General features: G+C 44.8%; 1 protein-coding gene across 1 annotated transcript in view; it reads right to left on the bottom strand.

Moving 5' to 3' along the window:
- Nucleotides 1-2,324: 2,324 nt before the first annotated feature.
- LOC144672605 (uncharacterized) overlaps nt 2,325-15,573 on the bottom strand; it is a 177,946-nt gene continuing 164,697 nt past the window's right edge. The window contains exon 4 of the mRNA XM_078534427.1: nt 2,325-2,699. Within this exon, the coding sequence (XP_078390553.1) occupies nt 2,683-2,699 (17 nt within the window). The 3' untranslated portion in view covers nt 2,325-2,682. The remainder of the gene's footprint in view (nt 2,700-15,573) is intronic.

Here is a 15,573-nt window from a genome sequence, read left to right on the forward strand (position 1 = left end):
ATCATAATGTCAGAAGTGGGCACATTCCCTGATGATTGCACAATGTTTAGCATCCTCAGATACTGAAGCAGTCCATGCCCATATGCAGCAAGACCTGGACAACATTCAGGCTTGGACTGATAACTGGCAAGTAACATTCGTGCCACACAAGTGCCAGGCAATGACCATCTCCAAGAAGAGAGAATCCAACCATCTCCTCTTGACATTCAATGGTATTACCATTGCTGAATCCCCCATTATCAACATCCTAAAGGTTATCATTGACTAGAAACTGAACTGGACCAGCCATATAAATACTGTGGCTACAAGAGCAGGTCAGAAGTTGAGAATTCTGCGGAGATTAACTCACCACCTGACTCCCAAAGCCTGTCCACCATCTACAAGGTACAAGTCAGGAGTGTAATGGCACACACTCCACTTGCCTGGATGAGTGCACCTCCAACAACACTCCTGAAGCTTGACGCCATCCAGAACAAAGTAGCCCGCTTCATTGGCACCCCATCCACCCCTTCAACATTCACTCCCTCCACCACTGAACACAGTGGCAGAATTCTGTACCAACTACAAGATGTAATGCAGCAACTCAACAAGGCGCCTTCGACAGCACCTTCGAAGCCTGCAAACTCTAGCACCTAGAAAGACAAGGGCAGCAGATGCATGCGAACACCCCTGCCTTCAAGTTCCCCTCCAAGCCACACACCATCCTGACTTGGAACTATATCATCATTCCTTCACTGTAGCTGGGTCAAAATCTTGGAACTCCCACCCTAACAGCACTGTGTGTGTACCTACAACACATGGACTGCAACAGTTCGAGAAGGCAGCTCACCACACCTTAAGGGCAATTGGGGATGGGAAAAAAATGCTGTCTTAGCCAGCAACGCCCACATCACATGACTGAATAAAGAAATGCTGAGCCACAGCTGATGCACACAAAAAAATACATTTAACATTTTTAATCACAGTATCAACTACTGTGAATAACCTGAATTTAAATGACTGAACATGACTTTATATCAGAGTACAGTAATCGGGCTCTTAGTAATTTGAACATATATATGTTCTGAACCTTTTCAAATACTCATGATGTTTTTAAATTAGTGCAAAATCTCAATTTTTAAGGGGAGACGCTTGCATAATGGTGATGTCACTGGACTAATAATCCAGAGGCTCAGGCTAATGCTCAGAGAACATGGGTTCAAATCCCACCACAGCAGCTGGTGAAATTTAAATTCAACTAATAAGAACTGGAATTGAAAGCTAGTCTCAGTAACGGTAAACATGAAATTTTCATCGATTGTCGTAAAAGCTCATCTGGTTTACTCATGTCTTTTTACCTGGTCTGGCCTACGTGTGACTCCAGACCCAAAGCAATATGGTTGAAACTTAACTGCCCTCTGAAATGGTCCAGTAAGCTATTCAGTTCAAGAGCAATTAGGGATGGACAACAAATGCTGACAATGCCAGCAATGCCCACATCCCATCAAAAAATTTGCACTGAATGTAATTTGCAATTAAAATTCTGTGATCTGTTGTGCTGTGTACTCCAATATCAGGGGAAGAATTTTCTCCCCATCGGCGGGGTTGGATGGGAGCAGTTGCGGTCGCGGTCGCGCCAATTAAGGCCATCCCAGCGTGACGCGCACCCGGAAGTGCTCAGCGCTACCTGTGCGGGTGGGGGGGGGAGTAGGCTGAACACATGCGTGCAAAAGAGTGCAGAAATCTCCCTGAGGCACAGAGCTGCCTCAGGGAGATTAGTTACGATTTTTAAAATTTTATTAAAAAATAAAAAATAAAAATTTTAAGACATGTCACATGAGCTAGGGCATGTCAATGAATTTTATTAAAAATTTGTATTAAACTTTAAAAACCTTCATGAAACTCCATCCCGCCCATGGGTGAGGTTTCATGATAAATGCAAAGGCAGCCTGGGCTCGTCTCCTGCCCGCCAGCCTTAAGGTTGGACGGGCAGTTCAGTTAATCAGCTTAATTGGTGTTTAAATGGCCTTAATAGGCCTTTGATAGTTCGGCGGGCGCGCAGCCGACTCCGGTGCACGTCCACCGAGCTCAAAACCTAAATGACGCGTGGTGACGTTGGGATGCATGCCCATCACCACACGCCATTTTAGTAGAATGATAGTGTGCATGGACTAAAATTTATTATTAAGGTTCTCTCACTCTCAACTAGGCTTACTTATTAAATGATTTCCATTACATATCTGAATTTAATATGTTTACGTTACTATTTACTTGATCATGGTGATTAGCACGCCCAATGCTCTGGTTTTATTGCACCATCAATTCGACATAAAGAAAGACTACTTCCTGTTTATCATTGCTTTATTGAAAGAACTAATGTGTGGTAGTTCTCTTCTCTGCTGTGAGGACACCTACCAAATAAACATTGGTTGCCCATCAGCCACTGACAAGTTCGACAGACAAGTCAATAGCACCATCATGTTCCTCAATAAAGGCGGTGGAGTGTTCTCAATTATCAATTTTTGAAGATAATCCCGATTATTGAAATTTTCTAATGTTGTTTGGCACTGTGGCTTTTCCTTCAGGATTCCATAGCTGTTTACTATGAATTCTGCAAATGTGGAATGGTTGACAGGGCAGTACCCAAAATTTCTCAGATTGTTCATTATCTGAATATTTCGAGCATTCATCTCTTCATGTAGCCTACCTCCTGTTGAAATCTGGAGAAAAAATGTAGACTTTCATGAGAACCTTCCTTTATTACATTATATGTTGATTCTTTTACAGATGTTGGGGTGCAAGAGGGGTACACGTTTCCTTTAGAGGATTTGTAAAAACTGAGTTTTTTGATTACTTCCTGGAAAATAAACAAATAGTTCTAGTGGCAAATAAGTGCAGGAATGCAGTTATCATAGGGAATTCAACGGTTGGGGGCATAAACAGGTGTTTCCAAAGCGGCAGAATTAAGCCTTGCATTGTGTGTGGCCTCCCTGGTGCCAGGGTACAGGGAACAAGTGTAGAACATTCTAGAGGATGAACAGCTAGAAGCTATAGTTCATGTTGAAACAATGACACCAAGATAAAAAAGGGTAGGATTTTACAGTGCGTTGCATCTCCTGAGGCTAAAAAGTCAGGAGTTGGCAGTGGGGGAGGAGCCCTCTCACAATCCCAACGGCTGCCCCACAGCAAGTTAACGCTGGGAGTAGTGTTAAATGCTTAAAGGCAAGATTTGCGTTCCATCTCAGCTGCCTTAGAGAGCTGCTGGCCAGTCAGATGCCTGGTGTTCTGTATTCCCAGCAGTGCCAGCCAGGAGCGGCGGCCACTTTTGGAACTATAAGCAGTCCCACCACTATGAGTAGCCCAGGTAAGTCTGTAGCCAGGGGTCCCAATGAGGGGAGCTGAGGGGGGACGGGGCTATATTCAAGAGGCCAAGGGGGAGAGTTAAAGGCAGGGTGACCTTGGGGAAGAAGAGCCTCCGATGGGACCTGCATAGGAGGTTCTCCCCCTACCTTGCCGGAAAACAGCCTGCACAGCTAAAGCTGCCAGTCTTCTCACATGGCTTGGGCCTCAATCCCCGTGGGTAAAATACCAGTGGGGGTGGAATGAGGCCCTTAAGCGGCCATTAATTGGCCAGTCAAAGGCCCCAATACGCCCTAGGGTGGGCAGGACGCCTGGCATCCCCCACCCCTTGTAAAATTTCAGACAGGCTGGGGGCAGGTAGGTGGTGGAAAGGCCACCTGCTGAATTTTACTTGCAACCGGCCTTCAAATTGCCAACAGGGGAGCGTAAAACCCAGCCCACAGCTTCAGCAATTAGGCAGGAGGCAAAGAAGCAGGACCTCAAAGGTGATAATTCATGAATTACTCAGTACCATCTGTCAATGAGTAAAGGAACAGCTAGAGTAGCAGATCAAATCATGGCTGGAGAAATGATGCAGGAGGAAGGACTTCTGATGGCAAGGTAATTGAAACCAGTTCTAGGGAAGGAGGTCTCTGTACAAGGTGAACAATTGCATCTATACAGGACTAGGACCAATGCACTTGCAGAGAAGTTAACTCATGCTAGTGACCAATAGTTTAAACTAATTTGGTAGGAGGAGGGGAACCATCATGAAGCATCAGAGAGAAGAAACCAAGTGTTTAGAGGATTGAGAGAAATAGTTGTCTTAAAAAGGTGGATCAGGAAGTAGAGATATCCAAAGCAGTCTAAACAGGTGTATATGCAGCATAACAAATTAAGGTTAGTGAGATGCAGACTCAAGCCGACGAAACCAATATTACAGTTTAAATGGTCATCCCTTTATCTCTATAGTATGTAAGGTTACTGTCAAAAAGTACTCCCATGGCTTTTGTACTCTTTTATATAGAATTTAATGCCCTTCCCTGTGCTGAGTTTAGTGGTGGGAGCCATTTAATCAGGCAGGAGGGTGGTGAGTGGAGACCCCACCACTTTCACACCTCCTCTCATTATATCCATGTAGGGTGGTGTGAGACCTTGGCAATGGAAAAGAAAGTTGAGAATTTAATACAAGGCGTGCACTGGTACAGCGCATTTGGTGAAGAGGGAGTGACATTTTAAATTGTAAGTGTTAAAAATCTAGTACTGCTTGCTTGCAATTTAGTATTTTACTTAAATTTACTGTTTTTAAGGGGGGAGGGGAAGGGGGAGGGGGGTAGAGGGTAGGGGGGAGGCGGGAAGGGGGAGACGGGGAGGGAGGTGGGGGAGGAGGGAAGGGAGGTGCTCTTTTCTTTTTCTTTCTCTATCCTTCTCAGCCTGCAGGAGACCAGGAATTGAAATGTTGCATAAGAGGGCTGGGTTTTGAAAACATCCAAGAGTGACATCACAGGAGAAACATAAGTTCATTGGCTGGTGAGAAACTGCTGTTAGGCGGAGTCTTCAAGTAGCTAAAAATTAGAAAAATACATTATTTTTTTAAAAGAAGGAGCTACTTAGATTTCACTAAGAAACACAAGCAAGAGGGAAGTAAAGTTAAGGCCAGGTAAAATAAAGTAGTATAAGTAAACCAAAGTAAAATAAAGTTAACGTAAGGGAAGTAAATTGAAGCTATGGCAGGACAGCTTGGTCGTGTGGAATGTGTGTCCTGTAAAATGTGGGAAGTCCTGGATGCTACCACTGTCCTAGATGACCACATGTGCAGGGGGTGTCACCAGCTGCAAAACCTTGAGTTCTAGGTTTTGGAGCTCGACTGGCAGCTGGAGTCACTGTGGCACATCTGCAAGGCTGAAAGCTATGTGGATAGCACGCTCAGAGACGTGGTCACACTGCAGCTTAGGAGCCTGGAGGCAGAAAGGGAATGGGTGGCCACCAGGCAGTCCAAGAAAATTAGGCAGGTAATGCAGGAGTCCCCCAGGGTCCCGCTCGCCAATTGGTTTTCCGTTTTGGATAAAGGTGAGGGCATTAGTTCCTTGGAGAAGTGCAGTCAGAGCCAGATTTGTGGCATCACAGGCGGCTCTGCTAATCAGGAGGGGAGGAAGAAGAGGGGAAGAGCGATATTGATAGGGGAATAGGGGAACAGACAGGCATTTCAGTGGCTGTAGACATGACTCCAGGATGATATGTTGCCTCCCTGGTACCAGGGTCAAGGATGTCATGAAGTGGCTGAGGAACATTCTTCTGGGGGACGGTGATCAGCCAGAGGTCATGGTCCACGTTGGTACCAATGACTAAAGGTGATGAAGTCCTGAAAGCAGATTTTAGGGAGCAAGAAAAGAGAATGAAAAGCAGGACTTCCAGAACAGTAATCTCAGGCAAGTGAGTATAGAAATAGATAAATTGAGTGACTGGTATAGGAGGAAGGCTGTCAGGTTTCTGAGGCATTGGGACCAGTTCTGGGGAAGGCAGGACCTGACCGTCTAAACCTGAACAAGACTGGTACAAATATCCTCACAGGTAGATTTGCTAACGCTGTTGGGTGGGTGGGGGAGGGCGGGGGTTATATCTATATCAGCAGGGGGCTGGGAACCTGAGGGCAAATTCAGAGCAGGGAATTGGAGATAGAGAATTAATGATTGACTCTGAAAGACAGAAGAAGCACAGGTTAAAAAGTGTACAGCACAGGGATTTTGCACTATTAAAAGGTGTATACCTAAATGTAAGAAATATAGCAAATAAAGCCAATAAGCTGAGGGCCCAGATAGATACATGGCAGCATGATATCATCACTATAATAGAAACTTGGCTTAAAGACGGGCAAAAATTGCAGCTCAACATCTCTGGCTGTAGAGTTTTCAGGCAGGATAGAGAGGGAGATAAAAAAGGTAGAGGTGTAGCATTATTGGTTAAAGAAACAATTACAGCTGTGAGGAGGGATGATATACTAAATGAAGCATTAAACGTAGCCATATGGCTTGAGCTCAGAAATAAAAAAGGGGCAGCCACATTGCTAAGAGTGTACTATAGACCCCCAAATATGAAATGGAGTTAGAAAAGCAAATATGTAGGTAAATTTCTGAGTGCAAAAACAATAGACTATAATACTTGGAGACTTCAACTACCCTAATATCAATTGGGTCACGAATAGTGTGAAAGCACAAAGGGAACAAAACTCATGAACTGCATTCAAGATATTTTTTTCAGCCAGCTTGTAACAAGCCCAACGAAAGGGGGTGCAATACTAGATTTAGTCTTAGGAAATTAAGCTGGGCCAAGTGGATGAAGTCGCAGTGGGGGACCATTTTGGAGATAATGACCATGACATAGTTAGATTTAGCATCAACATGGAAAAGGACAAAGATAGAACAGGAGTAAAAGTTCTAAATTGGGAGAAGGCAAATTTTATAATGCTGAGAGGTGAGCTGGTGAGAGTGGACTGGATACAGCTATTAGAAGGGAAATAGTGTCAAATCAGTGGGAGGCGTTTAAAAGTGAGATTCTATAGGCACAGTATAGACATGTCCCAACAAAGAAAAATGGGTGCTACTGCCAAATCTGGAGCCTGGTTATCCAGAAGCATACAGGATAAGATAAAGCAGAAAAAGAAAGCTTATGATAGTCAAAAAAACTTAATACTGTAGAAAACTGAGAGGAGTCTAGAAAGTACAGGGGTGAAGTAAAAAAGGAAATTAGGAAAGCAAAGAGAGGATGCGAAAAAATATTGGCAGGTAAAATCAAAGAAAACCCAAAGATGTTTTACCAGTACATTAAGAGCAAGAGAATCACTAAGGAAAGAAAGGGTAAGGCCTTTCAGAGATGTACATGGCAACTTCTGCATTGATGCAGAAGATGTGGGCAGGGTTCTCAATGAGTATTTTGTCTCTGCCTTCGCTAAGGAAAGAGATGATGCAGACATTATAGTTAAGCAGGAGGAGTTTGAAATATTAGATGCAATAAGCATAATGAGAGAGAAAGTACTGGAGGGACTGGCATCCTTGAAGGTGGATAAATCACCAGGGCCAGATGGATTGTATCTAATGTTAAAGGAAGCCAGGGACAAAATAGCGGATGTTCTGAGGATCATTTTCCAATCCTCACTAGACACAGGTGAGGTACCAGAAGGTTGGAGGTCTGTGAACGTTATACCAATATTTAAAAAGGGTACAAGGGATAGGCTAGAAAGTTATAGGCCGGTCAGTCTGATTTCAGTGCTGGGCAAATTATTGGAATCAATTCTGAGAGACAGGATAAACTGTGACTTAGAAAGGCATAGATTGATCAGGGATAGTCAGCATGTTTTTGTTAGGGGAAGATTGTGTCTTACTAACTTAATAGAATTTTTTGATGAAGTAGCAAGAAGGATTGATGAGGGATAAGGCATTTGATAAGGTCCCACATGCAAGACTGGTCAGAAAAGTGACATCCCATGGGATACAGGAAAAGGTGGATCCAAAATTGGCTCAGCGACAGGAAACAAAGGGTAATGGTCAATAGATGTTTTTGTAAATGGAAAGCGGTTTCCAGTGGTGTTCCACAGGGCTCAGTGTTGGGGCCCTGCTGTTTGTTGTATATATTAACGATTTGGACTTAAATGTGGGAGGCATGATTGTGAAATTTGCAGATGACACAAAAATTGGCCTTGTAGTTGATAGTGACGAGGATAGCTCCAGAAAGATATCAATGTTTTGGTTCAGTGGGCGGAAAAGTCTCAAATGGAATTCAGTCCAGAAAAGTGTGAGGTAATGCATTTGGGGAGGGCAAGCAAAGCATGCAAATAATCAAACAGGAGGATATTGAGAGGGGTTGAAGAAGTGAGAGACTTTGGAGTGCATGTCCACAGGTCCCTGAAGGTGGCAGCGCAGGTGGATAAGGTGGTAAAGAAGGCAGTTGGAATGCTTTCCTTTATTGGACGAGGTATAGAATATAAATCAGGGATGTACAGATGAAACTGTATAAAATGCTGGATAGGCCACAGGTGGAATTTTGTGCAGAGTTCTGGTCACCACATTAGTGGAAGGACACAATTGTTCTGGAGAAAGTACAGAGGAGATTTACAAGAATGTTGCCAGGGTTGGAAAATTGCAGCTATGAGGAAAGATTCGACAGGCTAGGGTTGTTTTCCTTAGAACAGGGGCTAGATAGGGTAGACAAGAAAGACTGAGGGGCCTGTTATCAAGGGACATAGATTTAGGGTGATTAGTAGGATTAGAGGGAACATGGGGAAAAACTTTTTCACTGAGAGGCTGGTGGGCATCTGGAATTCACAACCTAAATTGGTGGTTGAGGATGAAACTCATCTAAAAGGTACCTGAATCTGCACCTGAGGTGTTGTAACCTGCAAAGCTATGGCCCAGGTGCTGGAAAGTGGGATTAAAAATGAGTGTTAGTTTCTTTTTTTTTGCCGGTGCAGACACAATAGGCTGAATGGCTTCTTTCTGCGCCATAGCTTTTCAATGGTTTTATGGTGATGGACCAGGCGCCAATGTGGGTCAATGAGCACAGGTGATGAATGAGCAGGGGCAGAATTTTTCGCTAAGCGGCGGGTGCGCACCCAACCCGCTCAAGTGTAAAATGACGCGCGATGACGTCGGGCGAGCGTCCCAACATCATCGTGTGCTCGTGTGATATTCTGGTCGGCGGGTACGCATGCGAGTCGGAAGTGTGCACGCTTACACTTAACAAGCCTATTAAGGCCATTAAAGTCTCAATTGAATACAATTTTTCACTGCCCATCCAACCTTACGGTTGGCGGGCAGGCAAAAAGGCCAAGCAGCCTTTGGATTTTTAAGGAAACCTCATCCTGTGGATGAGGCTTCCAACAACAATTAAAAATTAAACAGGAATTTTAAATTTCATTCATAACATGTCCCTGTTCATATGACAGAGTCACATGAGGGGACATGTTTTTAACAGTGGTATCTTTTTCATTTTTGCACACGAGCAGGGGAGAGAGCTCATCCCGAGTGAGATACAGACAGAGTGAGTGTGGGTATTGGCAATTTGGTGCAAAGCGGGAATTCGGTGCTTAGGGGAAGAGATGCTCTTTGCATTTTTCCTTGCTATCCAACTTCTTAAATTTTCAGAGAGTGGTCTTGCCCTGCTGCAGCAGTAGAGGCTATAAAGGAAAGGAATCACTGGTAAGTAGTGGGTCAGGTCGGGTAAGTATTTACTTCTTTAATCGCTTATAAATTAAGGTCTTTTTGTGGTTTATAGTTTGTATATTCTATAGTAATGAGGATCAGGAAAGAAGGGCCCAAGAGTAATTGATATAAAAGGTTTAATTTAAAGGGATAAGTCATGGCAGGAGAGCTCAAAGCCGTGGTGTGCTCCTCATGCTCCATGTGGGAAGCCGGGGACGTTTCCAGTGCCCGGGACCAGCATGTGTGCAGGAAGTGTGTCCAGCTGCAGCTCCTGGAAACTCAGGTTTCAAGCTGGAAGGGTGGCTGGAGACACTGTGGAGTATCCGCGAGTCTGAGAGCATCGTGGATAGCACGTTTAGAGAGGTGGTCACACCACAGATGAAGGGACTTGATGAAGGAAGGGAATGGTGACCACCAGGCAGTCCAAGAGAAACAGGCAGGTAGTTAAGGAGTCCCCTGGGGTCCTGCTCGCAAATCGGTATTCCATTTTGGAGGCTGATGAGGGTGCTGGTTCCTCCAGGGAGTGCAGACAGAGCCAAGCTCCTGGCACCACAAGCAGCCTGTCTGTACAGGAGGGGAGGAAGAGAGGAAGAGCAATAGTAATAGGGGATTCTATAGTCAGGGGAACAGATAGGCGCTACTGTGGCCGTCAACATGACTCCAGGATAGTGTGTTGCCTCCCTGTTGTCAGGGTCGGGGAGGTCACTGAATGCCTACAGGGCATCCTGAAGGGGGAAGGTGATAAGGCAGATGTCATGGTGCATGGTTGGTACCAATGACATAGTTAGAAAGAGAGAGGAAGTCTTGCATCAAGAATTTAGGGAGTTAGGCAGTAGACTAAAAAGCAAGACCTTTTGGGTTGTAATCTCTGGATTACTCCCAGTGCCATGTGCTAGCGAGCTCAGGAATAGGAGAATAGCACAGATGAATTCCTGGCTTAAGGTTTGGTGCAGGAGGGAGGGTTTTAGATTCCTGGATCACTGGGACCATTTCTGGGGAAGATGGGACCTGTACCAGCGGGACAGTTTACATCTGAACCAGAGTGGGACTAACATCCTTGCAGGCGGGTTTGCTAGTGTAATAGGAGTAATACAGGTAAAACGGATGAGTTAAGGGTGAGGACTGACACGTGGAATTGTGATATAGTAGCCATCACTGAGACGTGGTTGAGGGAGGAGCAGGATTGGCAACTCAGCATTCCGGGATATAGAATCTTCAGGCGAGACAGGGGAGGAGGTAAAAGAGGAGGAGACATTGCATTATTATTTAAGGAGTCAGTTACTGCAGTAAGGAGAGATGATATCTTGGAGGGGGCATCGAATGAAGCTTTGTGGGTAGAGTTTAGGAATAAAAAAGGGGCAGCCACATTGTTAGGTGTTTATTATAGACCCCCAGATAGTCAGCGGATAATTGAGGAGCAAATATATGCACAATTTGCTGTGTAAAAACAATAACAATAGGGTCATTATATGAGGTGATTTCAACTTTCCCAACATTAATTGGGATAGACATAAGTGTTAAGGGCTTAAATGAAGTGGATTTCTTGAAATGCGTACAGGAGAACTTTTTAGGTCAATATGTAGAGGGTCCAACAAGGGACGGCACAGTGCTGGACCTAATTCTGAGGAATGAAGCTGGACAGGTGGCTGAGGTGGTGGTGGGGGAGCATTTTAGTGAGAGCGACCACAACATGGTACAGTTTAAGTTTGCTATGGACAAAGAAATAGATAAGTCGCAAAAAACATGTTTTGGATTGGGGGAGAGTGGATTTTAGTAAAATAAGGCAGGATCTGGCCAAGGTAGAATGGGAACAGCTACTTGTGGGGAAATCTACAGAAGAACAGTGGGGGGTGTTCAAAAAGGAAATGGGGAGGGTACAGGCTCAACATGTTCGCTCTAGGGTGATAGGAAGGAGTAACAAGCCCAGAGAACCATGGATGACCAGAGATATTTAGGTTACGATGAGAAGGAAAAGAGAGGCTTTTAGCAGGTACAAGGGAAGCAAATCAGCGGAGACATTAGTGGAGTACAGAAAGTGCAGGGTGGAGCTTAAGAAAGCAATTAGGAGAGCAAAGAGGGGATATGAGAAAGTTCTGGCTGGTAAAAGTAGGGAAAATCCCAAGGTATTCTATAAGTATATCAATGGGAAGAGGATAACCAGGGAAAAAGTAGGGCCCATAAGGGACCAAGGGGGCAATCTATGGGTGGAGCCAGATGACATCACTAGAGTGTTGAATGAATACTTCACATCCGTCTTCACCCAAGAGAACGAGGATGAAGGTATCGAACTCGGGGAGAGAGACTGCGAGGTTCTTAAGCAAATTGATATAGGGAGTGACAAGGTATTGGAGGTGTTGGCAGGCTTAAAAGTGGACAAGTCTCCAGGTCCGGATAATTTGTGTCCCAGACTGCTGAGGGAGGCAAGGGAGGAGATCGCAGGGACTCTGACCCAAATTTTTAATTCCTCTCTGGCCATGGGGGAGGTGCCAGAGGACTGATGAACTGCTAATGTGGTTCCGCTATTTAAGAAAGGTTGTAGAGATAAGCCAGGGAACTACAGGCCAGTGAGCCTCACGTCAATGGTAGGGAGACTATTGGAGAAAATTCTGATGGAGAGAATCTATCTCCATTTGGAGAGGCAAGGTTTGATCAGGGATAGTCAGCATGGCTTTGTCAGAGGGAGGTCATGCCTAACAAATTTGATTGAATTTTTTGAGGAGGTGACCAGGTGTGTAGGTGAGAGTAGTGCAGTTGATGTAGTTTATATGAATTTCAGCAAAGCCTTTGACACGGTCCCACATGAGAGACTTATAAAGAAGGCAAATGCACATGGGATACGGGGTAATTTGATAAGGTGGATTCAAAATTGACTTAGTTGTAGGAGACAGAAGGATGCTTTAGTGACTGGAAGCCAGTGTCCAGCGGTGTACCACAGGGATCTGTGCTGGGCCCCCTATTATTTGTCATTTATATAAACGACATAGATGTCTATGTGGGGGGTAGGATTAGTAAGTTTGCGGATGACACAAAGATTGGCTGGGTGGTTAATAGTGAGGTTCAGTGTCTGGGGCTACAAGAAGATATCAACAGGATGGTCAAATGGGCAGATAAGTGGCAGATGGAATTTAACCCTGAAAAGTGTGAGGTGATACACTTTGGAAGGAGTAATTTGACAAGGAAGTATTCAATGAACGGCATGACACTAGGAAGTTCTGAGGGACAAAGGGACCTTGGCGTGTGTGTCTATAGATCTCTGAAGGTGGTGGGGCATGTTAGTGGGGTGGTGAAAAAGTCATATGGGACACTTGCCTTTATCAATCGAGGCATAGATTACAAAAGTAGGGAGGTCATGTTGGAGTTGTATAGAACCTTGGTGAGGCCACAGCTGGAGTACTGTGTGCAGTTCTGGTCGCCACATTATAGGAAGGATGTGATTGCACTGGAGTGGGTGCAGAGGAGATTCACCAGGTTGCTGCCTGGGATTAAACATTTAAGTTATGAATAGAGGTTGGATAGACTTGGGTTGTTTTCGTTGAAGCAGAGAAGACTGAGGGGCGAGCTGATCAAGGTGTACAAGATTATGAGGGGCATGGACAGGGTGGATGGGGAGCAGCTGTTCCCCTCAGTTGAAGGGTCAGTCACAAGGGGTCATAAGTTCAAGGTGAGGGGCAGGAGGTTTAGGCGGGGGGATGTGAGGAAAACCTTTTTTACCCAGAGGGTGGTGACGGTCTGGAATGCACTGCCTGGGAGTGTGGTGGAGGCGGGTTGCCTCAAATCCTTTAAAAAGTAGCTGGATGAGCACTTGGCACATCATAACATTCAAGGCTGTGGGCCAAGAACTGGTAAATGGGATTAGGTAGGTAGGTCAGGTGTTTCTCATGTGTCGGTGCAGACTCGATAGGCTGAAGGGCCTCTTCTGCGCTGTGTGATTCTGTGATTTTTGAGTTTTTAAATCTTCAGCTGTTTTTTCATTCACAGGATGTAGGCTTCGCTGGCTGGGCCAGCATTTATTGCCCATCCCTAGTTGCCCTCTCTACCCCAGGGAGCTTTCAATACAAGCACTCATGCGCATGCGCAAACTTCCACGCTCGCCCTCCTCCCGTCCCCACCCCAGCAGCGCTAGCATTGCCAGCCAGCGTGAAATCAATGTCGGGCCCCAATCGCGGGCGCCAGTCAACTTCGCAACCGCTCCCGGGCCTGCCTGCTGCAACCACCAGGCAAAGGTAAAAATTTTGCCCCAGGAGTCTGGATGAGGTAGTCGAGTTTTGGATTAGTTCAAATATACAGAGGGTGTAACATGGAACCCACCCAGCAGAGCATTGGAATAATCCAGTCTACTGATAACATAGGCACAGAAGGGAGTTTCAGCAGCAGAGGAGTTGAGGCAGAGGAAGACATGGGCAATGTTTCAGAGGCTGTCTTGATGATGGTGTGGATATGTGGTCAGAAGTTCACCTCCAGGTCAAATGTAGCATCAAGGTTGCAAACTATTTAATTTGGCCTCAGGTAGTAGTCAGGTAGCTGGGTCAGCTACAGAGCAAGGTTTATGGTAAGAACCAAAATAGATTTGGTGTTCCCAATATTTAGTTTGAGAAAATTTCCACTCACCCAGTACTGGTGTTGTATAAGCTGTGTGACAAATCAGAGAAAGGGCAGAATTTTATGGTCATGACGCAGCAGGGACAGGGCCATAAAATTCAGCAAGCCATTCAAAAGTCCATTGACTTCAGCGGAACCATAAAATACCACTGGCGTAAAATTCCACCCATAGTAAAAAGGTCAAGAAAGCGGTGGTGATAATTTCGGGATTTGTGTCATCAACATATATGTTGAACCTGACATTGAGTTTTCGAAAGATGTCACCGACAAAACATGTAGGAATGTAATAGGAGGGGAGAGATACTTAGGGACCAGAGGGAACAGAGTGGAAACAAGAAGAGAAGCCAGTGCAGCCGATTCTCTAGCGATGATTGATCAGATAAGAATGGAACCCAGCAAAGACAGCCTCACCCAGCAGATCAACAAAAGAGGCAGAATTTATAGAAATGACTTTGATGAGGGGACAGATGGTATGGTTGCTAAATTTGCTGACAACACAAAAATAGGTGGGAAAGTAAGTTGTGAAGAGGACGTAAGAAAGCTACAAATTGACATAGATAGGTTAGGTCAGTAGGCAAACATCTGGCAAATGGAATATAATGTGGGCAAGTGTGAAATTGTACATTTTGTCAGGAAGAATTAAAAAACATATTTTCTAAATGGTGAGAGATTGCAGAGCTCTGAGATTGAGAGGGATTTGGATGGCCTGTGAATCACAAAAGGCCAGTATGCAGGTAGAGCAAGTAATTAGGAAAGCTAATAGAATGTTATCATTTATTGTGAGGGAAATTGAATACAAAAGTAGGGAGGTTATGCCTCAGTTGTCCAGAGCACTGGTGAGACCACATCTGAGTACTATGTGCAGTATTGGACTCCATATTTAAGAAAGGATGTAAATGCATTAGAAGCAGTTCAGAGAAGGTTTACCAGACTAATACTTGGAATGGGAGGGTTGTCTTTTGAGGAAAGGTTGGACAGGTTAGGCTTGTATTCACTGGAGTTTAGAAGAGTAAGAGATGACTTGATTGAAACCTTTAAGATCCTGAGGGGTCTTCACAGAGAGGATGTGAAGAGGGTGTTTCCTCTTGTGGGAGAATCTAGAACTAGGGGTCATGGTTTAAAAATAAGGGGTCGCTCATTTAAGACAGAGATGAGAATTTTTTTCACTGAGGGTCGTGAATCTTTGGAACTCTCATCCTGAAAGGCAGTGGAAGCAGGGTCTTTGAATATTTTTAAGGCAAAGCTAGATAGATTCTTGATTAACAGAGGGGTGAAAGGTTATCGTGGATAGGCAGAAGGTTACAATCAGATCATCCATGATCTTACTGCATGGCGGAGCAGGCTTGAGAGGCCGAGTGGCGTACTCCTGTTCCATGTTCATATATTCATAAGAAGGACCGTGTGTTCAACAGTTTCAAAGACTACAAACAGGTCGGGAAGGATAGTTTATTTTAGTCATAGT

Source organism: Cetorhinus maximus, chromosome 3, assembly GCF_964194155.1.
Source record: "Cetorhinus maximus chromosome 3, sCetMax3.hap1.1, whole genome shotgun sequence".
Lineage (NCBI taxonomy): Eukaryota > Metazoa > Chordata > Chondrichthyes > Lamniformes > Cetorhinidae > Cetorhinus > Cetorhinus maximus.